Genomic DNA, 26,713 nt, shown 5'->3' with positions numbered 1-26,713 from the left:
CTGCAAAGAAAAAGAAAGACTACTGTCAAGGGTCTTGGGATATGGGTCACTGCGCAATTGTGTGAGAATCAATACAAAACAACAAAGAAAAGTCAGCGGAACAGCCCGCCAAAAGAGACTTCACCATGGCTTCGTCTCTCGCCGCGCAGCTGTCGCAAATTGCGGCCAAGTCGACACACGAGCTTGACCTTAAGGCGCAAAGGATTTCACACTCACAGTCACTTATTTTTGACCCAAAGGTCGCCGGCACTCAAGACTTTGATGCGATCTATGATATTTGTTATGACGGGTTCCGGGAGTTGTGCTCATTGGACCCCCGGTTTGCAGAGTTTGATCGCACGATCTTCAGCGAGCAGAGCAAATCAGAGGACCGCAGTCAGATGAACCTATCTCAGAATAAGGAATTGGATACTGTGGTTGAAGCTTTCCTGGCTCTGGTTGGCGGGAGGCTACAGTTGAGTCCTGCGGTCAAAGCTGTGGATTGGCTTGTGAGAAGGTTCAGGTGAGAAAAACTGGCGAGGGGTGGTGCAGATCGTGAGAAGTGAGATATGGTGGCTAACTTTTATGGCAGGATCCACGAGTTCAATACAACAGTTGTATTATTGACGTTCTTGCCGTATCACACGACGCCTCTCTTTTTGAACCTTCTATCTATCCTTCCGGCAACTCTTACGCCAACATTCAAAGTCCTCACTCCATACAAGAATGGCCTCATTAATCCGCCAAGGCACCCGCTTGTTCACAGCGCAGCGACTAATAAGGCTTTCTTCTCTGAATTAAACGAATACGTCCTGAAAGTGTGCAGGCAGCAGGCCCAAAGCCATGCACTACTTGCATTTTGGGCTGGAATTGTTACGGAGGCTGTCGCCACAATGTTGGATGGCGCTCGGTCAGGAAGAAGAGAGGCCGAGAAGCAAAAGCATGAAGATATCCTTTTGCGGATTTTGCCGGTACTGAGCAACGCTTTTACAATGAAAAAGGTCTCGGAATTGATCGTCGGCTGCTATATGATTTGTGTCGTACTGGCACAGAAGGCGTTCCTCTCGAATGAAGTTATTGAGGGTCTAATGGAGAGTGTTGTGGGTTCATGGACAGAAGATACGAAGATATCTGGTCTGATTTGTCTTTCAGTCCTTGCACAGCAGAAGCCCTCTGTTACAATCCCGAAAAAGGTTTTGAAGGGCATCTTGCGCCTCGAAAACCCTATCGGTCAACTTTCTGAAATCGCGCCGCAATATCACACATCTAACTTGTTGCTTGGTATCATTGCCGGCTGCTTGACTGATCTTGACAAGCAGGACAACACTCGCCTTGCAATTCTGGCCTCCATCTTTGAACGCAAGATGCTTGGCGAGAACGAGATTGCCAAGGCTATGAGCCTGGTTCTCGAAGCAGCTTCCAATGCAGATGAGACCCGCCGAATGTCTTTGGATGCCCAGACCCAGCTTGCCGAGCTGGTTCAAGGATTTAACCGGTCGGAAACCCTGCAGCCCATTTTCCAGAAGACTTTGACTGGGTCTTCGTTCAACATCTCGGCGCTGGAACACAACCTTCAAACCGTTGTTGAGGCCCCCGTTGTAGCACAGGCCATCGAGGATGTGGATATGATCGATGCGGACGATGAGCCCCAGGTGGACGCCTTTACTCCAGCCCTGGAGTCTTTGACCAAAGAGCCCTTGTTCCCATCCTCGTTCCTCTCCAAACAGTCTATCATCGAATTCGATAACCTGGTACGCGTTTTCGCCTTGGCGGTGGACTCTGAGGAGAACATCGAGCTTTTCACCAACTTGCCAATCTTGGGCAAGTCTCAGGCAACCAAGGCCCCTCAATATTTGTCCTTCTTTATCAGAGTTGTTGCTGGCCACTACCCCATTGGAACAAAAATTGCTGCTTTGAACGTCATATCATCTGTTCTTTCATCAGCACCCGCAGGCTTTGATCCCCAGGCACTGCTTCCATTCTTGTTCGTGGCGCTCTCTGATCCTTCCGAGCGGATTCGCCGTGAGACTGCTGGCGTTTTGGCTATTATCGGTTCTTTGTACAAAAAGAACACCAATTCCAGTGACAGCTCAAAGCCATGGGCCCACGACGCGATCTACGGCAAGGGCAAGCAATCTACTGGTGTTGCATGGCTCACCACCAAGGACTCCCAAAAGGTGTTGGAGCGCGCATTGCTTCCAGGATTGGAGGAGTCTATCCTTGACTCTAACCATGTTGGTCGAACTGTTGAAGCTACTCTACGGGGCAATGTGCTGTCTGAAGCTTCGGGTGCAACCGAACTTAAGAAGTCTCTCCGTCTTAGCCTCTTTACTTTCATCTGCTCTCACGTTGTCAAGATGCCAGTTTTCGCACCCAAGATTAGCCTGCTTAAGTTGGTCAATCGCGTGGAGAAGGTCTCTACTGCAACCCTGACCGGTGAACTTCTCCCGGTCCTCGAGGATTGGCGTCGCTTGAACGAGAAGCAAGTCGAGGAAATTTGCGGCAAGGAGCGCATTGTGGCATCCGAGACAGAGCATTTGATTGCTGCTATTGTCACATCCAAAGACAAGGACGCCGTCGATGTCCTTCTCTCCAATGTCAGCTCGGGCGATAACTTGCGCCCGTCCTTTGTTGCGGCTTGCTTTGGCCAGATCAAACACATCTGGGCTAAAATCCCCGCAGACCGTCAGTTGGCCGCATCCGAGAAGTTGCTCGATATCTCCCTTGGTGGTTCGGCCAATAATACCGCTTCTCTGGCAAACAACTGCCGAGATGTTCTTCGCAGCATCGAACTTTCCGGTGCTGTGCTGCAGCAATTCGTGCAAAAGATTCCTGTCTCTATTACCGACGTTGAGTCTGTCGGTCCTGCACCGAAGCGGAGACGTACTAGCCAGAACAACATGATTGCCATGACTGTCAAGGATGAGGCAGAGCTTAGCAAGTTGATGGACAAGATGACTTTCATCTTGGAGATCGTGGACAGCTCCTCCCCCGAAACTCACCCTGAGCTTGTCGATGGATTGTTCCAGACTCTCGCTGCTCTTCACCACTTCAAGTCGCAGATCCAGTCTGGCATGAGCTATCTCCTCAGCCTGACTCTGGGAAGTCTCTTGGCTATTGTCAACACATCCAAAGGATCTGCTAAGCCGCAGTTCGATACATCCGTCATCAGGGCCGACCTGGTGGTGGACTGTGTGCGAACAACTGACAGCCCGCAGGTTCAGAACGGGGCTCTTCTTCTCGTAGGAAGCCTGTCTGTCATTGCGCCCGAGTTGGTTCTCCACAGCGTCATGCCGATCTTCACATTCATGGGCACTACTGTTCTGCGCAAGGATGATGACTACTCCGTTTCGGTCATTGACCAGACCATCGACCAAGTTGTCCCTGCCCTTATCCAATCTCTGCGTAACCAGAAGAGGGATGTTGTCTCCGGAACTTCCGAGTTGCTACTCAGCTTCACTGCGGCCTTCGAGCACATCCCCTCGCATCGCCGTTTGAGACTCTTCCACGCATTGATCAGCAAGCTTGGAACACAAGAATTCTTGTTCGCGGTCCTAGCAATGCTCGCTAACCGATACTCCACCGACAAGGATGTCCTCACTCTGATGACTGGTCTGGTCTCAGACACCACGCCTGTCGTGGAGCTTACCACCTACAGCAAGTACTTGAACTTGGTCAGCGACTCTCTCAAGCCCAAGCCAGGTATCTCCCAGGTCCTTCTTGGAATTGGCAGTGACGATGGACGCGACGCCCAGAGCATCTGCGTTGATCTCCTGCGTGATCTTGCTCACTTGTTCAAGCACTCTTCTCTCAAGTCTAAGCTTGAGACAGCCTTCGAGGCGGACGACGAAGTTGCTGATCAGTCCCGTGCTTGCTTCTCCCGGGTTCTGACCCAGGTACTGAGCATCGGCGAGGCTGTGCAGAGCATGAAGCCCGTCAACCAGGCTTGTGGCGAAGTCCTCGGTGCTCTGTTCAGCACTCTGTCTCTTGTCGACTTCTTGGATACTATTGAGGTTCTCCTCCAGGGTCCCAATGACGAGCTTCGGCGCAAGGTCCTTCGTTTGCTCGAAACCCGCCTCCGCCAGAACCCCGAGCGCGACAACTTGTCGCAGATCCGTGTTCTCGATTTCCTGCCCACTCTGGTTGGCATTGTCGAGTCGTCTCCGGATATCCTGCTCAAGCATGCTGCTGTTTCGTGCATTGACCGCATCACCGACAAGTATGGCCGTAAGGACCCGTCCAAGGTCATTGCTGCCGCTAGAGTCGTTGCCAGTGAATCTTGCCTTGGCCAATCTGATGACCGCATTCGATACATGGGTATCCTGTGCCTGGCTTCTATGGCCGAGGTGCTGGGTCAAGCTATGATTCCCGCCCTTCCGGATACCCTCAAACGTTCTTTGGAATTGCTCGAGTTGAGTCTGGTTTCTGGCAAGGAGAACTCGCGACTTCACGACGCCGTCTTTACCCTCTTCTCCGCCCTCTTTGTTCACCTGCCATTCATGATCTCAGCTGGTCATTTGGACAAGATGCTCCTCCTTTCCTTCAAGTCTGCTAATGCGGACATCGAGGAGAGCAGTGATGAGAGTCGCCAGGAGTCCATGCGGTTGATGGCCCGCAAGGTGGATGTCGGTGCCACTCTCGGCGCCGTCGATCGCAATTGGCAGAACGCCGTCCAGGCTGGCCCCATTGCTGTGAACGAACTTTTGGAGGTCGTCACAATTGCCGTTGACAAGCACCCCAAGTCGACCATTGCTAAGAACATCGGCGTCCTTACGAAGATTCTCTTCAAGGCCTTTGATCTGCGCCGTGAGCAAATTGCCCTTGGCGACAAGGCTATCTTCGAATCGACTGCTATTGATGAGGCCGAAACGGCGCTCAACGATGTTACTATCAAGATGATCTACAAGCTGAACGACAGCACTTTCCGGCCCATCTTCCTCAAGTTCGTTGAGTGGGCCACTACCGGCGCCCCCAAGGAGGAGCAGGCTCAAACTTCGCGCCTCACAACTTTCTACAAGTTCCTCGAGGTCTTCTTCGGTACCCTCCAGTCAATTGTCACCGGGTACTCCAGCTATGTGTTGGAGAACGTTGTCAGTGTCCTCAACACGACAGGTCCCTCCAAGGCCCAGAAGTCCCTCTGGTTGGCCGCTCTCCGAATGCTCCGCAAGTCCTTCGAGCATGACCAGGATGGTAAGTTTTCTCTCTCTGCCCAATTTAGCTTATTACAATCCCTAACCCCTACTATAGAATTCTGGCAAAGCCCCTCCCACCTCGCCAGCATCTCCGGTCCCCTCATCGCCCAACTCGGCCACGCAACCACCACGACCACCTCGAACATGGTCATTGCCGACGTCGTTCCCACAATCACCGAATTGGCCATCGCCGCCGACTCCACTGATAACCACAAGGAGCTGAACTCCGCCCTGATGAAATACCTCCGCCCCTCCTCTGCGCCTAACGCCCGCTCCGCCGGTGGCGACAGCCCCCACACCCGTCTCGCAGCCCTCAAGACCGAACAGGCTCTTACGGAGCAGCTTGGTGAGGAATGGTTGGCACTTCTGCCAGAGATGCTGCCTTACATCAGTGAGCTCATGGAAGACGAGGATGAGAGCGTTGAGAGAGAAGTCCGCAGATGGGTTAAGCAGATTGAGAAGGTGCTTGGTGAGCGTCTCGATGATATGTTGACTTAGAGCTTGTGTTTATGATTGTGTACAAAATTTGCATTTTCTTGGCGTCCATAGAACAGGTCCTGTGCGGGCCTCGCAGGTAGTCTACGGATAGTCTGTCCTAAAAATTGATTGTTCTAATTATTTGTTGAATGTCGTTTCATTTCAAATACTGAATATGATATCGAGTATATATATATATATAACACCTAGTTATCTGGAATGACAGCCTCCGAAGCATCCACGCCAGCATTCCACCGGTACTTGGAAGCTGGGTGGTCTGCATGGGGTCCGGACTGGCCGGGTTGCCCGTATAGGTTCTCACGGTAAGTTCCCTTGGGCACGGTATAGTCGTCCCAGAACAAGCCTCGCTTGCGAAGCTCGGGAATAAGGAGATCAATGATATCCTTGAAGGAGCCGGGCTTGATTGCGTATGCCTGTGAATAATGTTAATAAATGCCGCCAAATACAGTAGAATGTTTCAAGAGATATAACTTACGAGGTTAAATCCATCGACATCAGCTTCGGCCACCCATCGCTCCATGCTATCCGCAACTTGAGCAGCGGTACCGACAGGAGTAGCACCCAGCCCTCCAACGGTGATGTGTCGACCGACAGTGGCCTTTGTCCATTTAGCCACTTCGGGGGTAGCCTTTGACCAGCCCTCAACAGCAGATCTATACACAAATCCAAGTCAGTCTTTTCCAATCTGAATAAAGGGGAAATGTTATCACATACCGGATAGCATTACTCTCAACATGTCTCAACTCCTCATCATCTCCATACTTATCCAAGTCAATCCCCGTCCATCCACCAAACAGCGCAAGCGCACCATCAATGGATCCCAGACTGCGGAAATACTCAAACTTCTCCACAGCCTCTTCCTCTGTCTTACCGAGGATAGGGCAAAGAAGCGCAAGGAACTTAATGCTTTGCGGATCACGTCCATACTCACTCTGTGCAAGTTCCCGAATCTCCCTAACGTTCTTCGCTACTACGGCGGGACTGTGACCCGCCACAAAGATAGCTTCCGCATGTTGCGCGGCGAAGGTTTTGCCTGCTTTTGAGGTGCCGGCTTGGAGGATGACCGGTGTGCGTTGTGGACTGGGTTGGCAGAGGTGAGGTCCGGGGACGTTGAAGTATTTACCGACGTGGTTGATTTGACGCACGCCTGCTGGGTCGGTGTAGATGCCGCGTTCGCGGTCGAGGGTGACGGCGTCTTGGCGCCAGGAGGATTCCCATAGTTTGTAAGTTACTTTGATGTATTCTTCCGCGAGGAGGTAGCGGTCATCGTGCTGAGGTTTTTGTTAGTGGGTTATAGGTATGTGGGTGTGGAATGTGAGATCTTACGTGTAGCTGCTCGGCTTGGCCCATGTTGCGGGCGGCGGAGTCGAGGTATCCTGTTACCACCTGAGGATATTGTTAGTATGTATTTCTCTCGGAGAATGCTATTATTCGATTTGAGTGTGTTACTCACGTTCCATCCTAGACTATCAGACGAGTTTAATTAGCGACTTGCTTTTTTTTTCCAACGGTTACTAGATGTACGTACCGTCCTTTCGTAAGATGATCGACCGTAGATAGTCGTCTGGCAAGATGATATGGCTGCTCGTAGCTTGTTGTGACTGTCACTCCAAATCCAATATTCTTTGTAGCTGCGGCCATCGCGGGGACAACAGCCAATGGCTCATTCACTGGCCACTGAGCACCGGAGACGACGGCGGGATCGAGGTTTCTGGGTCCTTTATAGACATCGTATCCTCCTAGAGAGTGATTTCTTGTCAGAATTCTCCTGTAGAATGAAGTTCAACATTTCCCACTTACCAAGAACATCTGCGATGAAAATTCCATGAAACTTGGCCGACTCGAGTAATTGTGCCAGCTCGACCCAGTGGTCAACATCGTTGAAGCGATGCGACTCATCTTCAGGGTGGCGCCATAGTCCTGGCGATTGATGGCCGCTGCCTGTGGTATTTGTTAGAGATTGGCATGTTTACATGTGAAATAGGCTTCCACGTACACATTTCCACAAAGGCATTGAGAATGAGCGACTTGCGAGGCTTAGTCGCGTCTGATGGTTGAGTTGTAGACATTGTAGGGTTGTGTAGTCTAGACGTAACTAAAAGAAACAATAATATCCTTCTTCTGGAAACGAGGGGTTCTATTTTCTTTATATTTCCTTCTATTTAATTCTCGAAATTGTCGCCAAAAAAAAAAAAAGAACCCCGCGTGCGTCAGTCTGGAGTTGGATGTTATAGCATCACAGTGGGCCGTGATGGCGTGCCGAATATACTCTCCAATGACCATTTTCATTGGTTCAAAAGCAATTATACTCACGGAGTCAGTGCAGATTAATTCCTAGTATATTCTCTCGCCCGAGAAATATACTACGGAGTACCTAGGATACGGCTACATCCAATATTGTATAATAATAGTGAAGTGATGTGATCCTGCGGAATCGCCCCCCGTTCCATGTTCTGACGAATTCCTGTCCTCGCTATTGGACATTCTACGACGATCAGAGTTTGCCCAGAAGTCGAATTCGCTCAATTTTAGGGAATTAGATCACTTGGATTGTCAACAGTGGGTTTGGGTGTTGATTCGGGGGGTGTTCAGCTACTGCGACGTTATACTTGAATATCTTCGTTTCCCCTTTCAACTATAAACCATACAAAGACAGACCATTCTCCGCCTTATTCAACTCATAGAATTCATCTAATCCACAATTAAATAAATTATATGTATAGCATATCTTATTCTGGCCAGAGCATCCCTACATAAACCTAAACTATTTCTTCGGCCGCGCCAATCTCGTGAAAAGAAAAGCACCTCATCGTGAGCACAAATCAAGCCATTGTGGACCCGATATCAAATTATTTCAACATGTGCCTTAGATCACATCCCTGTCCAGGGACTCGGTACACTGGACATCCAAATATCATTTAAGCATACATAGTCCCTGTTCCATGTCCTTGGTAGCATTGCTGGGGTTAATATTCTTTTCTTTTTGCCTATATAACCCTACTTCCTACTAAGAGTCTGAAACGGCAAACATCTTCTCAATTACCCTCCTTGAGTAGGTCTTGGACTTACACAATGTCGAACTTGCATACTCGCGATGGCATTTCGACTGTCCAACCACCTTTATCACAGGCGGTTGGCTATGTCGTTGTCGTTGTTATCGGTGTGATTATTGCTCTGGGTGAGTACTTCTATATGTTTCTCTTCATTTCTCAACTAACACCAAGTAGTGATGATGCTCATCACGAAAGTCTTGAAGAAAACTACCGGAGAGGACAACGAAAAGACTGAAATGTATGCAAATTTCTTCACAAATCTTCCATATGGCTTTCAATACTAATCCTGAAAACAGGTTCATGACAGCAAACCGTACTGTCCGCACAGGTTTAACCGCATCGGCCGTGATATCAGTCAGTTCTTCTCTTCTCCTCCCTAGCCGCTTGAATTCCAACTGATAATTGATTCTTAGTCTTGGCTTTGGTCAACCGCTTTGCTCGGCTCATCTTTTGTCGGCTATGATTACGGCGTAGCTGGTCCGTTCTGGTTTGCAGCTGGCTGCAGTCCCATGATTGTCTTCTTTGCGCTCTTGGGAATATCGTGCAAGCGAAAGATCCCGGAAGCGCATACCTCTTTGGAGGTTGTTCGAATTCGATACGGTAAGTTGTCTTGGGTTTCTTGTTTGAGCATTTGTTGACTCTATTCCGATGATATAGGCCATGTGGCGCACGTTGTGTTCATGATTCTCTGTCTGGTGAACAACATCTTTGCGTGCGCCAATATGCTTCTCGGTGCCGCTGCAGTAATCACTGCTGTGTAAGTTTCCTTCGGTCTATTGATATACTCTAGCTAATCAACTCAGTACTGGAATGCATATTATTGCTGCAACTTTCTTGTTGCCGGTCGGAGTCGCCCTCTACACATTTGTTGGTGGTATCAAAGCAACGTAAGTCCTCCTTCTCTCAACTTGAAAGAAGTTCAAACCTCTAACTCTGGCCATGCAGATTCCTCACCGATTATTTCCACACGGCTATAATTATGATTATTGCCTGCTATTTCACCGTCAAAGCCTTCTCAACTGACCAGATTGGCTCCGTGGGTGATCTTTTCGAGCTCGTCCAGGCCGCAGCGCAACGACACCCAGTCGCTGGCAACCAAGATGGAACATATCTGACCATGACATCAAAGAGTGTAAGATGAAACATAAAAATCGCACCAGTCAAGTCACTGACACGATCCTAGGCAATCCTTTTCGGAATCATCCACACCCTCGGAAACTTCGGTTTAGTTATTGTAAGCACAACACCATATATCCCATTACCATCATTTCTAACCCCCTCTAGATGGACACAAGCTACTTCATCAAAGCCTTCTCCGCCACCCCAGCTGCAGTAGTACCTGGCTATACAATCGGAGGAATCGCCTACTTCGCCATCCCATGGGGTCTGGGAACAGTAATGAGCTCTGTTGCCATTGGACTCGAGAACAGTCCAACCTTCCCAACATTCCCAAGGGTGAGTACCCCATATACCTACCAATATATTTCTATATTACAAATGTTACTTACACCACAAATCAGAGAATGACAACGACAGAAGTCGGAAATGGCCTCGTCCTCCCATATGCAGCAATCACCATCGCCGGTAAAGGCGGCGCAGCTGCAGTCCTTCTGATAACCTTCATGGCATGTACATCAACTCTCTCCGCGCAAGTCATCGCCGTCAGCTCGATTCTCAGCTTCGATGTATACCGCGAGTACTTCAATAAGAAGGCTACGGATTACGATCTGATCCGCGCGAGTCACTTTGGTGTGATCTTCTTCGCTGTTTTCTCCGCTGCTTTCAGTACTATGCTTCACTACGTGGGTATTAATCTAGGCTGGACACTTTATATGCTTGGTATGTCATTCATCCACTTCACCATATTGTCAGTTGGCTCAAACTAATAATCTTCTTCTAATAGGCGTGGTCACATGCCCCGGCATCTTCCCAATGATCTTTACAATCCTCTGGCGTCGCCAAAGTAAAGCCGCCGCAATCCTCTCTCCCATCCTCGGTCTTGCAACAGGTATGGCCGTCTGGCTCGGGACAGCATCGCACTTCGGTGGTGAAGTTTCAGTCGCATCGACGGGAGAAGTCCTCCCCTGTCTATATGGAACAGTGGCTTCTTGCATGTCGCCTATTGTATACTCGGTCCTCATTACGCTTGTGCGGCCGCAGAATTATGACTGGAATGATTTCAAGAAGGTTAAGCTGTCTCTTGAGAAATTGGATAGTGATTTGACGACTGCGCATCATGACACGCCTTCTTCTCATGGAGATGATGGCAGTGGCGAGGATGGAGGCAGGCGTGCCGAGGATCAGAAAGAGCTGAAGCGGTGGGGTCGTATTGCGGCGTTTTGGTCTGTGGCAACCTTTTTGGGTCATTGGGTTATTTGGCCGTTGCCTATGTATGGGTCTGGTTATGTCTTTGGGAAGAAGGTATGTGGTACCCTTTCAGTTTGAAACTCTTGCTGTTCTTGGCTAATTGGTTTGCTTAGTTCTATATTGCCTGGGTTGTCGTCGGTATTATCTGGCTTTGGCTCAGTATGTTGGTTGCTATCTTCTACCCGATATTTGATGGTGGTATTCAGCAGATTCGTGATGTTTATCGGGGGCTGAGAGGTCAGAATGTTGTCGAGGGTACTCGGAGTAAAGATGGCAAGGGAGAAAGTATCTCTCCGTCTGTTGGCTCTATCAGTGATGTTACTCAAACAGGAGATCCTCAAGAGATCAAGTCTTGAATCATTTTGCGTCAAATCAATACTGGGATGATTGAGGTTCTATACCACTGATGTTTGGGAATTTTAGTCTTTTTTGTATAAGCTATTCTACGTTACTCATTGCTAATTAATATCTACTACATCTGGTATATACGTAAATTCAATCAAAATTCGACCTCAATCATATTTTTTTTTATTTTCGAATCCATAATTCCTGTGCAAGATAGATGCAAAAGCAAGTGGCGCACATCACGTAACAGCCATAAATGTCCCAATCCATATGTTAGCAAAATATTTCCAATCTTGCAATATTGACAACCAAAGAATAAAATATTCTAAGGGAAGCCACTCTTCAAGTTATCGTATTTGGAGGCAGGGTAGTGCAGCTGATTGCCGCTCTGCTCCAAAGCGCCGACACCTCCGAGTGTATCAACAACCTATATGTGTGTGTTAGTAAAGTGTGAAACAGATATAAAAACAATAAGGTGACATACAGTGGTAATCAAACTGTCCCCACCGGTCTTGTCAGAGCTGCTCTCCCACCACATTCCTCCACCCAGTCCACGGGACCGGATGTACTGCGCTTTCTGACGCGCAATCTCGGGTGTGTCGTAGCTGACAAACAGTCGGCTGTCTTTGTTGTAGCAGTAGCTTGCGCCCGACTGATCCAAGACTGTCACGGCACAACCGTTCAGTGGCAGGCCCTTGTAGTCCCGCACGCCGTTCTCCCATGTGCCTGCTCCAACACCATTGTAGGGCTTTCCTGGGCCATCGGTATTGGTAAATGCTCGGCCGTACAGTGGCATTCCCATCACAATTTTGTTAGCAGCTACGCCTTGCGCGGTGTAGTAGTCGACTGCTTGGTCCGTGTTAAATGGGGTGCTGGTCGGGTTGTCGGTCGACGCGTGGAGGTTGGAATTGTGGCCGGCAACTGTGTCCCAGCTACCGGAGTAGTCATAGGCCATGAGGTTCCAGAAATCTAAGCACTGGTCCATCTCCTTCAGGCGTTCCTGGCGGTAGTGGATTGGGCCTGGGACTGTGTCAGCTGTTTCGGAATACTTCAACGATGCAGATAGAACTTACCAGCGGGAGATGCGGCAGTAAGCAGGAAGTGATAGCCCTGGGCATTGGTCAAGCTGTAGGAATCTAAGGACTGAAATTAATTAGCGAGGGCTCATAGATATTCATAAAAGAATCACATACCGCACGAAGTCGACGGAGTGCATCAACAAACTTGTCTGCCTGATCGTCGGTAGCAGGGTACTATAGTATTCGTAAGTATCAATAACTCCCATATTGTAAATATTGAAGACTAACCTCATAATCAACATCAATACCATCGAAGCCAAGGTTCTTCACCAGCTCCGTGGCAGAATCAGCGAACTTCTGCCGTCCGGCCTCGGTATCAAAGGCAGATGCAAAGCTAGGGGAGTAGGTCCAGCCTCCAATCGAGAGAAGAACCTTGAGCTTGCTATTGTTCTTCTTGAGTAGGAACAGCTGCTTGATACAGCCATAGACATTGTTTCCAGAATCATTCCAGGAATCAGTAGGATAGTGCTTGTCAGTGTCTGCCCAGGAATCTGACAGGTAGACCTCGCCAGTACTGGCTCGAATATTGGCAAATGCATAAAGCACATGGGTCAGTCGCTCGGCGGGGAGATTCTGGGGTTGGAAGTTACGACCGTAGATGGCCTGAATAGTCTGATATTAGCGCGACTTCCTATTTTGTGTGTTTGGATGATGACATTTTTTATATCCCCGGTTTGATCCAGTGATATAATAGACATATGTAGGTAGTTAAGGTCTGAACTTACCCAGTTCACATAGTATGCCACCGAGCGGTACCCGCCAACATCACGAGATACAATCTCAGTGCTGTTGGTGCTCAGGGCAGGAATGTAGGCAGCGTTGGCGAGCCAGCTCAGGCCTAAAAGGAAAGGAATGACAAATTGCATGATGAAAGAGTGTGTCAGGATACTGTTCTCGATGTCTCGGGCCAGCGAGGTTGGATGGTGAAGGTTGTTGAGTTCGAGGATGAAGGAAATGACCTCACTATTTGTAGTCGAAGTCGAAAAACAAACTATTTCCTCCGCGGAGTATTGAGATGGACAATAGTAATTGTCCAGTCCATTCAGTCCGTTTGCCTGCAACCCAAATGGGCAATTGGTACCCTGTTACCTAAACGGTGACTAGGCTGATACCAAGGGGCCTGGATCGTTTCAGCATTGATATCGGATTAATCAATGGGATGATACTGGGTTCTCACATCCAGAAAGTTAGGAAACCGGTGATTAGACATGGTCAATGGGAGGATTGTGTATTTCATGTCGAGGTCCACGGCGAATTAGGCAGCGCCACGGTGCATTCTATCCACATTATCAAGACCCTATTATGCTATCTACTGCGTACCAAGAATGTCTTCGATAGTAAATGCCAACCCCATACCACAAGTGTGTAACATTTTGAAATTGCGGGTTAATCTCGACTATCTGTTCTCGTGGGGGCTAAAGATTCCCCGGCCAATCATTTAGGGAAACTTCTGAGGATGGGTGACATTGTCATGAAATCCACCTACCATGCACAGTCAGTATGGAGAAATATGACCCGGGTCATATCAAATTGTTCTAGCCTGGGAACCCATATCTTTGGACGTTGCAGCATCACCCCGCTCGTCCTATATTGGAGTTTTACAGTAGGACCCATATTAATGAATGTAACTAGGTGGTAGTATCAAGCACATAAACGGGTTTATACTTTTTAAGTTTATCATTTAGGGTCTATGGATATGCACGCTGACACATTAATGTACCTGGTTCGCCCGGTCTGCAGGAACGGTTCCCTGTGAGAAGGATAAATGCCAATGCCAATGTAACACTGAGACCATGCGACCAGGACATGTGCCATATCAAGGTTATACCAAGGATAAGTTCAAGATTCAAGCCACTAAGAATATGATCTCATGACCGGAGTAAGGGAATAGTTCATGTGGCTTAGCTTTTATACATCTAGTCCTTTTGCAATTTTGGGATTGATCAAATATGGTCAAGTAGAGATAGTCGATTACTGTTATGTACCGAATTAGACTTGAATGCCAGAGTCTCAATGAGCATATACTAGATTCTTGACAGAATATCCCTTAATTTAAAAGATACTACATTCAAATGTGTACCTTAGAATCACACCAGACCTCCAACAGGCAACATCGCAAGTCGTCCGATACTCCAGAAGCACCAAAGAGCTCCAGTTACAGTAGATCACTTCACAGTAACTCTGACTTCCCCAATCAAAGCAATGCCCATTTTCAACCGATCCAGAAATTTATCCTCGTCAGCAGTTATCTGGGCAGCGGCATCCGGAGCATAGATCTTGGCTGCAAAGGCCTGATACGCAACCTGATCCGAGAAAGTAAGTTCAGCGTAGGCGTCAAAATCGAAGTCTGGCTGTCGCCCACGCAGTATCGTGGCCGGGGTGAAGGCGTTGCGTGCGGTAGAGCCATCCGGAGGGATTTCGACTGTATTGCGGGAGATGTAGTTTCGATGATGAGAAAGAGGGAAATCCCCGCCTGCAATCTTCTTGACTAGTTTGATGTGCGCTTCGTAACATTTCTTGAATTCTTCCGGTGTCAGATGGGGGTTGCGGTAAAGAAAGACTAGCATCTTGACAGGCATTTTGAAATCCCGAACTGTAGTGGATAAACTTAATTGAGAGGCCGGCTTGGATATGCTGGATTAGTTCGAATGTTAAAGGATTGAAGATTCAAACGTACTATAATAAACCGGCTATTTCTCGGGGGTTTTACTCTCGGTCGTTACTTTGTATATTGGAAGCAGTGCAACGCGGAATATCCGGGGGTATATGGCGTAGTATTTCTAAAGTCCACAGATTGCTGTAGTACGAGATAACAGATCACCATTTGGTTTCATCTAATCCATTATCGATAATTAATCAAGCGTTTCGGATCCTGTGGTACTCAGCGACGCTGCTGAACGCTACCTTCGATTTATCAGGTTCCCGTGGGAACCAATTTTGTCGTTCGTCCGAGCAATCTAACAGACAGGAAGCTGATCCACCGTGCTGGTGGTATCCTTCCCACTCACCAGTGGAATGGTATGGGTTCTATCTACGAGAGCCGGGTGTTTATGGCGATGCAGATAGGAATGGACTACAACCGATGGGAAATATGAATCAGTGTGCTTGTAAGAACTACTCCTCTCAAATATGGTGGATGACGCGATTCGTCGTCACCGCTCAAGCCCATAAAACAGACAAAGGAAGTCCATTTCCTCTGTCTTATGAGCTGTCAACTTGTCGGAGAGCAAAATGCCGAATGCATCAACTAACTTAACTTGCCCTCGAGTTACATCATCCTCTTGTAGGGAGGCAGAAGAGAAAGTCTGTCCAAAATTAACGAGCAAGGTTTTGGCTTCTTAAATCGAAAGGGTAACGAGGGCGATAAGACTGAACTTGGTTTAAACCATGTTGGGCGGTCGGTGATGTTATTTCTGCGTTCCATTTGTTCATTATCGAGCTGCTTGTTGGCCTTACCAATCTGCTTGTGCGTGATTCGACCATAGGTTTCGTAGTCGTCGGGGGCGTAGGCTAGATCAGATGCCAAGAGCTTTCTGATAGCGTCCTTGAACTAGGCTTTGATATCAGGCTTTGGTTTAGGCCTCGATTAGCCATCGCTGGTCTTTTTTAGTTTTAGTTATTTGGTGTGGTATGCTAGTGGGGGTGAAAGTAATCTGATAATTGCTGGGGACTTGGGATCAATGAGGGTTTGTAGAACGGAAGATACCCACCTGTCATGGCTACATAGAGGACAGATTCAACGTAGAGTTTTCTGAAGCAATATATTATCCCGAGAAATCCATATAGAAAAAAAAAAATAAAAACGGGACAAGGGAGGATCAACTTTCCGTCAGACATGAAAGATAAATTTGATCTCAGTTCCACCCAGGTCGCGGGCCTATAACTGTCAGTATAACTGCGGATTTGTGTAGCGCTACCTCATACCTCCTATATTACATACATCTCCATCTATATATTCTAGATACTTGCGGAATTTCTCTCTTCTTCTTTCTTCCACGAGGACATTTGACAGAACCTCAGATATCTTCTTTTTTTCAAACCACAACCCGTATTTATGCCCTCTCTGCTTCAAAGTGGCAAGTAATTGAGTCTATTTTAAGTTTATATATTGATCTCAGAGCTATTATGTTTCCTCCTTCATAAGGACGGTCCACGGAGCTGGAGGTGAGATTTCCTGAAGCATATATACATTTAAAAGACAGAGATCACGACTAGTGTTGTCGGTCGAGTATATATGAAATTAATGAATTAAAGCAAGAGTAAAGCAACAAGCTAACATACATATGAACGACATAAGAAAAAAATATTTTGTATGAGCAATAGGGTATAATCGAAACAAAAAAACAAAAAAAAAAGGCAGTCATAACCATATAAAATATAAACGCTGTACAAAAAGAGGACTTTTTCATGTTCGCCAACAGAATTAGGGGTATTGGTTGGCGATTAACAAACGAGCATGAACAGAACCATCCACAACTCGTATCATTTAGCGATTAGCTCTCAGCGCGCTCAGTCGTTCCGTGTACTCCGGTGGGGCAAGATCGTCATTAATCACCACATCATTGCGAGTATTGGAAAAGTCGGTGGGAGAGGTCACATTGCGCGGGTGGAAGAACTCTTCTAGCTCTTGCTGGGTGACTGTGACACCGAGCTGACTCTTGATAGATTCGGCGCGCTTTGCCTGGCTTGTGAACTGGATCGGGAGACGGAGGGAGATTGTCGGTGTCATGAGGTTGGTAGCGGGAGTGTGGTATGTCAAAGAGAGATCGAGGGCGTAGATGCGAGACATCAGACAGGAGTGGAAAGTCGGGACGAAGGCTTTGGACTTGGGCAGCGTGACGGGAACGACGACTGATGCGGTATAGTAGGTATCTCCGGTGAATGCGGAGGACGGGCCGGTTGATGAATCGGAGGAGGATGAGTCGGTGGAGTCGCGGCGCATGGTGTCGGCGGCTGTCGATTGCTTTGTCCATTTGGCCGATGCGACACACATGGTTGATAGAGGGACGCTTTCTGTATACAGGCCGCATCCGATGTGGGCGAAGGGCATGCCAGTCGTGGATGGGAAGTCATCCCATGGGGCTGCGCTGAAGAATGTGTTGACGCGGAGTTTGCTGGTCATTGTCCCGAGTGGGGGAGGTTGCTCGTCGCCGACTGGATCGAATCGCAGGTTTACCGTAGCCACAGTGCTCACGGTATCGGTTGGTTCGCCGTCTGGGGGAAGAAGTTGAATGGGTTTGGGTTGGGATGATGAAGCGACGATGTGTCCCAATTTGCCTCGCAAGGTGCCACGCTTGACGCTCTTCTCTTTGCGTGTGCAGAGAGATGGACTCGCGGAAATTTCCACAGGAGGTTCTTCTTCGACGGTTGGAATGATACGGACTTTCTTGGCAATGCCGGCGATAGCCACGACCCCAGGGCCGACGAGTTGTTTTTGAAGAACAGATGCTCGAATCGTGTATCCAATCTGCGACATGCTGGGGGCCATGTCATCTAGTAGTGTCTTTCCATTACTAGAAAGGATGGGATCACCCAATGTTGGCGGAAGCATAATGTGGGATCGTTGAATGTGAGCATTCTTCTTGGGGTGAGTGCAGACCTGGGGCAGCAGGCGGTCTGGGACGACGAATGTGAAGGGGTATTCATATGACCGGCCACCCTCTAGGATTCGAGGGGTCGGATATTCCATTTCATCGATAGGCTGGCGCAACTTGAGAAACATCTGTTGTGATCCCGTGCGGCCCGGGCATGATGCCCGTTCTACTGTCGTTCGAGCTACACCTATTCTTTAATTAGCATTGTTTATAGGCTGGGGTTGAATAGTAAATACCTTCAAACACGATCTCAACCTCTTCAAATCGAGTATCATGCTCAACGGTGACGGTTATGCTGCCATCAATACTCTCTCCGGTAGTATAAGAGTTGACATGTCCTGGCTTTTGCCCTGTAATATTTATCTCGATTTTGGGCTGTGAGCGTCGAGTCCAAGCATCTAGCCTGTCCGAGCCAGAGCTGATGATTGAAGTTGCGGTCGACATTGTTTCGCAGGGAAAGCAAAGAGAATATGTATAAAGCCCTGTCCCACAGAGAAATGTAGGAACAATATGGCAGCCGACACGTCAAAATAAAGTGAAGATGAAATATCAAAAAAAAATCAGGCCAAATAGGAACCTGATGCGGTTCTTCTTAAAGAAAAATGAAATGTAAAAAAAAAAAAAAAAAGTAAACGGTGGAGCCGTTGACAACCGCAATGGAGTCAAGGAAAACAGGTGTGGAGGAGCCCCGACAATGTGAGCAAGGTTTCAGATGGCCTCATCGGACACCCCCAAGTATCTTATAAATCAACTTGGAGTGACTCACAAGTCATCCAGAAGGCGCATCTACCGTATACTTCGGCTCAAGATAACACGCTTGTAGCGCCTCCAAACTAAAAAAAACCCGAGTGAATCGTATACACTTCAGTATAAGGAAAGGTTAACCAGTACACAATTCAGTATAAGGAAGGCAGAGCCAAGGAGTCATTGGGGTCCAGAGATGATTGGTCAGATGCGAGGATCCGTTCCCGCTGCACGCCCTTGGATTGACATTCCGCTTGGTCAAAGGACATACAACATAGGAAGAGGCTAGTTCAATTCAAGGTAGCACATGATATGGTATTCAAGGGCTCTGGAAGGCCATCTGTCTAAGTGCTTTCCCTCCGTTTCAGATATTTTCGCTCGTACGGCTCAATTAGATCTTTCAGATCTTTTAGACTGTTCAAACCTTGGAGGTCAAAAGAGTCAACTTCAAGCCCAACTTCACGGGTCAAGGGGGAAGAAGTGGAGTGCGCCTTAGTACGACATGCACCTGGGCACGCCCTTTGGACTCCACTCGTCCACATTCCCCCCAGCCCAAGCTTATGTTGTACTCAATGTGACCAATCATCGTGTGATATTGCCGAACTCTGTTCATTAGAATAGCCAGGATCGATTTCAAAGCAATATCCCGTTGGATTTTGTGCGTTCATGACAGCCTTTGGTCATATTTGAGGACCTTTGAAGTTTTTCAATCACACATGAGCTATTACGGAAGTAAACTGGATGAAATTTTCCCGCGGAGAAGAAACGATGGAACCCGGGCCTAGCTTCGGCCCCAGAGATTTCCGGCCGTAACCGAGATCTTGGCTATGCCGAGCTTCTTTTCTTTCTCTTCTTTCCCGGAGTGTCGGAGTAAACGATCGGAGAGAAAAGATCTTGGATGGCGCAATTCGATCTCGGTGTCCAAAGTAGAAGTTGTCGGGAGACCGAATTATCTGATTGTCATGTGATCATGGCCCTAACACAGAAAAATTGAGTGCCCAGGTGTGCTTTTCACTATATTCTACTCCGTATACGGAACGGAGTACGGAGTACGGAGTAGTTTGCAGCTATTTACATATTTCAAATATCGTTCAACAATATGTATCATAGTAATGCTAAATCAAATTATTGAACTACATTGTCAAGGACATACATATGTAGATCATATATGTTGACGACTACTCCGTACAGATGCACATATTCTTGTCACATGTTATATCACATTTTTCCTTTCGCGCCTTCTACCGACAACGCCAAGAAGGGGGAAGTCTGTAGAGAAGAGTACCTTAGAAAATATCAACAGATTTATTGAATAGAAGGATTTGGAATAAATTTGTTTTCATTCGGTCACAAGATAAACAAAAAGAATAAAATAGACTTATAGGATTGTCCCAACTGATAAATTACGACGTAGACCCGTGGTGCATTGCGGATCAAATCGTACTCAAAAAGCGTTGACGCGTTTTCACGCTTCTTCTTGTCTCGTACAAGCCAGCACTAAAAGTGACCGGCTGCATCCAGCTCAAGATTAGCCGAGGGGTAACGGCAGACCGAGCGAGGCAAGAGACATCAACATCATAAAGGACTCTACGAAGGAAAGGGGAGGTGTATGTAGTGCAACGCCGAGGTAGTTAGCCTCGGTTGGAAATTAGTCGTGGTGCAAAGTCACACAATCATCATCCATTAACAAAGACGTAGGTATCTGAAGCCCGTAGACAGGGCAGCAAGGAACGCCAGCAGACGCCGCAACAAACCCGAAATCAATACGCCACCCGTGTTCGCATATCCTGGGAGATGTTAGTAAAATGAATAACACACAATAGGGGAACCTCTGCAAACTTACCGAAATCTTGCGCTCGATCTCCCGAACAGATCGATCGAGTTCACCGGCAATCATCAACTTGGTATCATTAGGCAGCAGGAGATACATTTCACAAAGATCTCCATCAATGACGCCCTTCACAGGGGCATAGTAGCCGCGGTACATCAAATGGTCTCGTCCAGCCAGAGGGGGTTGCTGGGAAGCCAGCTGGGTCTCCAAAAGCTGGAAAAAGTCGACATCCTCACGGCTGGCAAAAGGAACAAACATTCCAATTGTGCCTTGGAGGCCAGTCCAGACAATAATGTCACGGCCTCCAGCGACCAATTGGGTCTTGTGCAAACTGGTGGGAATATCCTGGGCGAAGAAGTGAACCATCAACTCGAGACGGTGGGGAGTTCCATGGAGATAGCCCTTTTCATGGATGAGGTGTGCCCCAGATCCATCCTCGTCCGCCTGTTCAGAGACCTTGCTAGGGCAACGGACCAGCCACAGATTTCCGAACTTGTCACCGCCAGCTGTCGTTTCGTAATCAACCATGGTGGTACTCGATGTCCAGCGTGCGATCGAATCATCCGCGAATGGAATCAAGACATTGTCCTGGTACTTGTAGACAACGTAAGTCACACTCTCGCGGACGTCGCTGACAATGATTCGGCTGCCTTGGGTCTGCAGACCCACAATGGTCTTGGGGACCACGGGTGCTTGACATTTCCGCAGTAGTTGCTTCATGCCAAGGTCGTACACACGTAGAATGGGGCCGATACCTGCTAGGAGACGGCCCTGGAAGCCAAGGAGAGCCAGGGGGGCTCATCAACCTGGGTTTTGTGAATGAACTCCAACTCTCGGCCATCCTCCTGGAATCGATAAATGTGGATGAAACCACAAGAAGCCGAGGGAGGGCTGACTGTCATATCCTTGGCGGTTCCCACAACCAAGAAAGTTTCATCATCTTGACTTGAGAATGATACTGCGGCAAGGCTGACTGCTGCCTCATTATCCTCGAGGTCAAGGGTGGAGATCACAGATTTGGTGGTGATCGGATCCACAATTTGGACACACGAAGCCCAGTGGCCAGTGCCTCGGGGATATCCAAATTCTGCGGGCGGGAGATCTGCAACCTCACCATTCTGAGCTTGAGAATCGTCAATTAGTCTCTGGCGGGTGGCAGGAGACAGGACATTGTTGTCAGATTCAATGACGTAGAAGAGGGGGTGGTCGGGATGCTTGACAAAGCGTCGAGGAGTGTAAGAGAGAGGGATGGACTCTTGGAGCATGTTGTTGTCCAGTTTTTCAACAGTGAAGATGCTATTTTCAGTTAGTACCAGGCCAGAAGTATTTGCAGTCTCAACGTGGTATAAAAGAGGTTTGATCTCAGCAGGAACAATTGGAATTTTTCTTTTAAAGTTTCATCCACATAAAAGTTCGGATTGATTTTCTCATCACTGATCAGGGGGATTGGGGGGATTTGGGGAAATTTAGAGATGGGATTAACCACATACCGTAGACTACGGCCTTGAATGCCGATCATGCCTTCCACACACTGTTCACTGGAGAAATTCCATCCCCACTCTAGCCCGACGTAGTCCAAAGGAGTGAGCATAAAGCTCTTGGTTTGGACGTCAGAGTATCCCAGCCAGGGGCGGGTGCTGAGCGCCAGAACCGCCGTTTGGCCCTTGACGGAAACCTGGGAGAGTTTCACAGGTTTGGCACCGATGAAGCGAGTTCTAGTATCCGAGAGCTCACCAGTCACCTCATCCAACACGGTACGAAGGTAGACACCAGAGTAAAGACCGATATGGAGATAAAGGGTCGTGCCGCCCGAGCTCGAGTCGGCCATGGCCATTATTTGCAGGGCAGATGGTGCAGACGTCAATGCTTGCACTGATTTGTTCTCGAGTGTTGAGTCTGGGTCCAGGCTGAGAATCCTGACTGTAGAGTCATCACATCCAACAGCCAGGAATGAGCTTCGCATGCGGCCCTCAGGAACCTCTCCCATACTCAGAGAGGTGACGGTACCAGACATCTGTCGTCGCTCATCATATTCGGCCAATGTGCCGTCTGCGTCCATCTCAAAGTAGACAATTTCACCGGAGCTGAGTGCCACTGCAACTTGGCGTTCATTCGTGGCTGCCGCAACGATAGACCGATGCTGTGGTGCAGGCCATTCGTTGACTCGCTGATCTGAGAGGATGTGACGAATACCTCGCGGGTGGACTTGGACTAAAGAGTCCTCACCAAGTTGCTGCACTGCCAGAGTGGGAGCCGAAGACAGGAACCCTGTGTCTGAAACCTCTTCGACAATTTCGCCGATGCTCAGGACAAGGGTGCCGTTTGCAAAAGAGAGAATGATGTACGTGTGGAACTCATCGGCTCGCGTCAACTTAGTTGTCCATACAGCCGAAGGCACCTGCTGAAGGTCTGACTCCACGATCTCCGATACCTCGAGTCCGTGCTTCAGAGTCCGGAATGTGCTTCGGGCTCCAGAGCCACAGATGGTATAGATTTGAGGTGCATCATCCTCGCTCAAATTGAGGATTTTACTGTCAATCAGAGGGCTCAAAGAGTTCATGCTTTCCATGAGGTTGACATTTTCAGCGCCTCGGGGACGGAAGTAGACCGGCGCGGTGGGCACAGAGGGATCAGCCGAGAATGTGTCACTGGAAAAGAAAAGCTCGTCGGGGTCATCGCCAAGCTTTTCAAATTGGTAAAAATTGTGATTTCCAGATTCGCAGCCAGCGTAGAGGAAACCACTCTTCAGGATCAGGAGGTTCGTTGATACTGGAATCGTATCAAAGTATTTGATCGTCAGCCTGCTCACTTCTCCTGTGGGCTTACCCTGATTGTCTTCCACCATTTCCAGGTTGAGCTTGAACAGGTCGCCGTCCTCGGTTTGGACAAGGAAGAAGAAAGCCCCTCTCATTTTGTGCATAACTCCTGACACAATCGAGCGCTTGCGCTCAGGGTTTTCTGTGGCCCCGCTGCGTCGCGGAATTGGCACACGGAACGCACCTTGGTTGGAGTGGCGGTAGGTAATGTTGTCCTCCGCACACACCAAGACACCACTGGGACCATCGTCTCCTCCAGGTACCTGGAACAGCATGGATGCTGTGCGATCGACGGGGTCAGACCACTTGCGGACAACGTGATTCAACCCGAGGTCAAGTTCGTAGTACACCAGAACTTTCTCGATTTCTTCGTATGCTTGACCAGTGGGATCCTGGTCAGATTCCGAGTAATCCACCTCTAGAGCAGCGAAAACGGGGTTGTCATAACCGACGTCCAAGCAGATCATGGCGAAAACCAAGGTCTGGGGCTTGTGTGCCTCCAGAGGTGAGGAGATGGTGAGGTCTGCCTGCGAGTTGCGGTTCAGAACATAGACCAGCTTGTTCTTTTCCACAGAAGCAATCAGACACGCACGTCCCTTTGGGTCTACTGCGAGGTATTGACCTGGTACGACGCGACGAACTCCAGACTTTCCAAATGTCTCCATATGGATACGGTTGAAGCGGTTCTGGGAGGGAACATACTCAATGATCGTGATGCGACCCGAGTCCGAGCCGATAATGATGTAATCTATTATAATCACTCAGCACAGTTCGTTGATAATGAAGCATTGCGAGTATCAACGTCGCTCTCCAGGGCAGATCCCAACCCCCCTCAAGAGGTCGGTTCGTAAGCGGACCGTGCTGCCCAGGAAGCTTGGAGAATCACTAAGTTGTACTCGTAAAGGGGGAGACAAGGGGTTTATAAAATAAAAGTGACATACCTTTGTTGCTTCCAGCTACGCGGAAAGCTGCGAGGGAGCGAATGATGCCGAAAACATCTTGAGAGAAGAGTGGTGTGATCTTGCCCTGTGCCGGGTCAGGCCGATGAATGGTCAATTTCGAGCCTGACGAGGTGACGATCTGCTGGTCCCTGGTGCCTGCAAATTGGCCCAAGATGGCCTGTGTGATAGCAGTTGGGGGCTGAATCGTCAGGGAGTACATAAACATGTGCGATGTGGTGGCCATGGTGGGCGACTAGGTATCGGTTTCCCGGTACCACACAGAAGAGGTGGAAGCTTTGTACATGCAATTGCAAGTCAGGGGGTATGAATATTACATCAGTCCCATCCCTGCTGGGTGGAGTTAAGAAAGAGAAACTCCTCAAGTCCACTTGCCACGGATGAAGAAAAGTGTAGCCGTGTGGTCAAACTCGAAGAGGTGAGGAAGAGAAAATATTCCTTGCCGTGTGGGAGAGCTTCCACTAGCGCGTGTGGCACGTGATTTATGATTCGACCGCCTTCCACGCCGCGCCGATTGATGCAGGGCAGATCACCTCCGCATAACGGCCTCACTGACTCCCCTCATCTCACATTCCATCTCACTTTCACGGTTTTCATCCACATCACAAGAATTCATACAACCAGGCGTTTGATCAGCCTCTTTATCCTCTCGGGATATACCCCTATCATTGGTCCATCTCCCTATCGTCACCCCACTTGCTCTACAATCATCATACATCGTTTCGCCATGGCCGACGAGACGACTACCACAGAACAGGCTCCCATTACCTTCACTGTCAAATCATCCACTGATGCCAAATATACCCTGACACTTCCCCTCACCACTCTCGTGTCAGATCTCAAGCAGAAGCTCTCAACCCCCGAAAATGCCGATACCCCCGCAGAGCGTCAGCGATTGATCTACTCGGGTAGGGTTTTGAAGGACACTGAGACACTGGAGACCTACAAGATCAAGGATGGCCATACTATTCATCTCGTAAAGAGTGCTGCGAGCAACCAGCAGCGCCAGAACACAGCTGCTCAGACTAGCTCAGCCACAGCGGCTGCTGGAGCAACTCCAAGCCCGGCGGCAGCCGGTGTCCCAACCAATCTCGCCGCGGGTACTGGCAATAACCCACTTGCTGGTTTGACTGGTGCACGATATGCTGGGTTCGCACAGCTTCCTGGGGCGGGTCTTTTCGGCCCCGATGGTGGAGTAAGTGAGCTCCTATTGGAGATAGAAGTTCTTTAATAATCTGTGCAACGGATAGCTAACATCCCTTGGCCATTTAGATGGGACCCCCGCCAGATACTGAGTCGATGCTCAACATGCTCGAGAATCCCCAGTTCCAATCGAGCATCAACGAAGCACTGCAAAACCCCGCTATGATTGACATGATGATCCAACAGAATCCCATGCTCCGCGACATGGGACCTGGAGTCCGACAAATGATGGAAAGCCCAGAGTTCCGCCGCATGTTGACCGATCCAAGCTCGATTCGGCAGATGATGCAAATGCAACGAGCTATGGGAATGGGTGGCGGACTGGGTGGCGGTGATAACGCATTCCCCGCCCCGGGAGTGACAAACACGACGGCTGAGGGAACCCCGGGTTCCGAGCAACAGAATGCGCAAATAAACCCATTCGGGCAGATGCCTCAGAATCCGCTTGGCAACGCAAACCCTTTCGGAGCCCTCTTCGGAGCCAACCCTTTCGCAACCCCAGCCCAGCCTTCTGCCACCCCTGGCGCTACTCAGCCCGGCGGTGCGCAGGGTGCCGACTCTACGGACCGATCAACACCTGCTCAGGGACAAACACCTCAAGCTGCTCAGAATCCTTTCGCATCTCTCCTGAACCCGGCTATCTTTGGAAATGCTGGACAAGCTGGCCAGGGCGGCGCGAACCCTTTCAATCCTCAGCAAAATCCGTTCCTACGTGACCCGGCGCTGCTTTCCCAGATGATGCAAGGAATGGGCGGACAGGGTGCAGAAGGTGGTGCAAACCCTCTGGCTGCTCTTCTCGGTGGTGGCGGTCTTGGTGGTTTCGGGGGTGGTTTCGGCGCCCCACAGCAGCCTGCAGACACCCGCCCCCGGAGGACAGATACGCCGATCAGTTGCGGCAGTTGAACGATATGGGATTCTTTGAGTTCGAACGGAACATTGAAGCTCTCCGTCGCGCAGGCGGCAGTGTTCAAGGAGCAGTGGAGTACCTCCTCAGCCACCCATAATAATTTTCTGGGCAGCTTTTCTTCTTTCTAGCACAGCCTTACGATTACT

The 26,713-nt window shown here is 49.0% G+C and overlaps 9 protein-coding genes across 9 annotated transcripts; 3 read left to right on the top strand and 6 right to left on the bottom strand.

Annotated features, from left to right (window-relative positions):
* Nucleotides 1-125: 125 nt before the first annotated feature.
* Nucleotides 126-5,669, top strand: utp10 (snoRNA-binding rRNA-processing protein UTP10; the record flags this gene model as incomplete). Its single annotated transcript, XM_056878550.1, has 3 exons — nt 126-502; nt 572-5,169; nt 5,227-5,669. 3 exons carry the CDS (start codon nt 126-128, stop codon nt 5,667-5,669), a joined length of 5,418 nt encoding a protein of 1,805 aa, XP_056723869.1.
* A 185-nt stretch (nt 5,670-5,854) lies between these two features.
* Nucleotides 5,855-7,738, bottom strand: N7487_010819 (LLM class flavin-dependent oxidoreductase; the record flags this gene model as incomplete). Its single annotated transcript, XM_056878549.1, has 8 exons — nt 5,855-6,082; nt 6,145-6,322; nt 6,384-6,940; nt 6,996-7,055; nt 7,123-7,135; nt 7,198-7,408; nt 7,470-7,610; nt 7,666-7,738. The coding sequence occupies 8 exons, from the start codon at nt 7,736-7,738 to the stop codon at nt 5,855-5,857; spliced, it is 1,461 nt and encodes a 486-aa protein (XP_056723868.1).
* A 1,003-nt stretch (nt 7,739-8,741) lies between these two features.
* On the top strand, nt 8,742-11,445 carry N7487_010818 (sodium:solute symporter family protein; the record flags this gene model as incomplete). Its single annotated transcript, XM_056878548.1, has 12 exons — nt 8,742-8,847; nt 8,894-8,960; nt 9,019-9,076; nt 9,136-9,322; nt 9,380-9,479; nt 9,526-9,609; nt 9,668-9,854; nt 9,906-9,956; nt 10,007-10,177; nt 10,243-10,561; nt 10,626-11,143; nt 11,203-11,445. 12 exons carry the CDS (start codon nt 8,742-8,744, stop codon nt 11,443-11,445), a joined length of 2,091 nt encoding a protein of 696 aa, XP_056723867.1.
* A 314-nt stretch (nt 11,446-11,759) lies between these two features.
* N7487_010817 (glycoside hydrolase family 18 protein) lies at nt 11,760-13,379 on the bottom strand (the record flags this gene model as incomplete). The annotated part of the gene is made up of 6 exons (XM_056878547.1): nt 11,760-11,861; nt 11,919-12,454; nt 12,508-12,577; nt 12,628-12,687; nt 12,742-13,116; nt 13,239-13,379. 6 exons carry the CDS (start codon nt 13,377-13,379, stop codon nt 11,760-11,762), a joined length of 1,284 nt encoding a protein of 427 aa, XP_056723866.1.
* A 1,299-nt stretch (nt 13,380-14,678) lies between these two features.
* On the bottom strand, nt 14,679-15,092 carry N7487_010816 (EthD domain-containing protein; the record flags this gene model as incomplete). The annotated part of the gene is made up of 1 exon (XM_056878546.1): nt 14,679-15,092. One exon carries the CDS (start codon nt 15,090-15,092, stop codon nt 14,679-14,681), a length of 414 nt encoding a protein of 137 aa, XP_056723865.1.
* A 1,907-nt stretch (nt 15,093-16,999) lies between these two features.
* N7487_010815 (arrestin (or S-antigen), N-terminal domain protein) lies at nt 17,000-18,551 on the bottom strand (the record flags this gene model as incomplete). Its single annotated transcript, XM_056878545.1, has 2 exons — nt 17,000-18,294; nt 18,344-18,551. The coding sequence occupies 2 exons, from the start codon at nt 18,549-18,551 to the stop codon at nt 17,000-17,002; spliced, it is 1,503 nt and encodes a 500-aa protein (XP_056723864.1).
* Nucleotides 18,552-20,611: 2,060 nt separating this feature from the next.
* Nucleotides 20,612-21,402, bottom strand: N7487_010814 (Cleavage/polyadenylation specificity factor A subunit C-terminal; the record flags this gene model as incomplete). Its single annotated transcript, XM_056878544.1, has 2 exons — nt 20,612-20,638; nt 20,695-21,402. 2 exons carry the CDS (start codon nt 21,400-21,402, stop codon nt 20,612-20,614), a joined length of 735 nt encoding a protein of 244 aa, XP_056723863.1.
* Nucleotides 21,403-21,440: 38 nt separating this feature from the next.
* On the bottom strand, nt 21,441-24,683 carry N7487_010813 (mono-functional DNA-alkylating methyl methanesulfonate N-terminal domain-containing protein; the record flags this gene model as incomplete). The annotated part of the gene is made up of 3 exons (XM_056878543.1): nt 21,441-21,978; nt 22,173-24,246; nt 24,440-24,683. 3 exons carry the CDS (start codon nt 24,681-24,683, stop codon nt 21,441-21,443), a joined length of 2,856 nt encoding a protein of 951 aa, XP_056723862.1.
* Nucleotides 24,684-25,123: 440 nt separating this feature from the next.
* Nucleotides 25,124-26,664, top strand: N7487_010812 (ubiquitin domain-containing protein DSK2; the record flags this gene model as incomplete). The annotated part of the gene is made up of 3 exons (XM_056878542.1): nt 25,124-25,652; nt 25,730-26,486; nt 26,507-26,664. The coding sequence occupies exons 1-3, from the start codon at nt 25,185-25,187 to the stop codon at nt 26,662-26,664; spliced, it is 1,383 nt and encodes a 460-aa protein (XP_056723861.1). The 5' UTR covers nt 25,124-25,184.
* Nucleotides 26,665-26,713: the final 49 nt, after the last annotated feature.

This window comes from Penicillium crustosum, assembly GCF_028827405.1.
Source record: "Penicillium crustosum strain IBT 35664 chromosome Unknown utg000005l_segment0_segment0, whole genome shotgun sequence".
Classification (NCBI taxonomy): domain Eukaryota; kingdom Fungi; phylum Ascomycota; class Eurotiomycetes; order Eurotiales; family Aspergillaceae; genus Penicillium; species Penicillium crustosum.
This window is presented reverse-complemented; position numbering and strand designations above follow the sequence as displayed.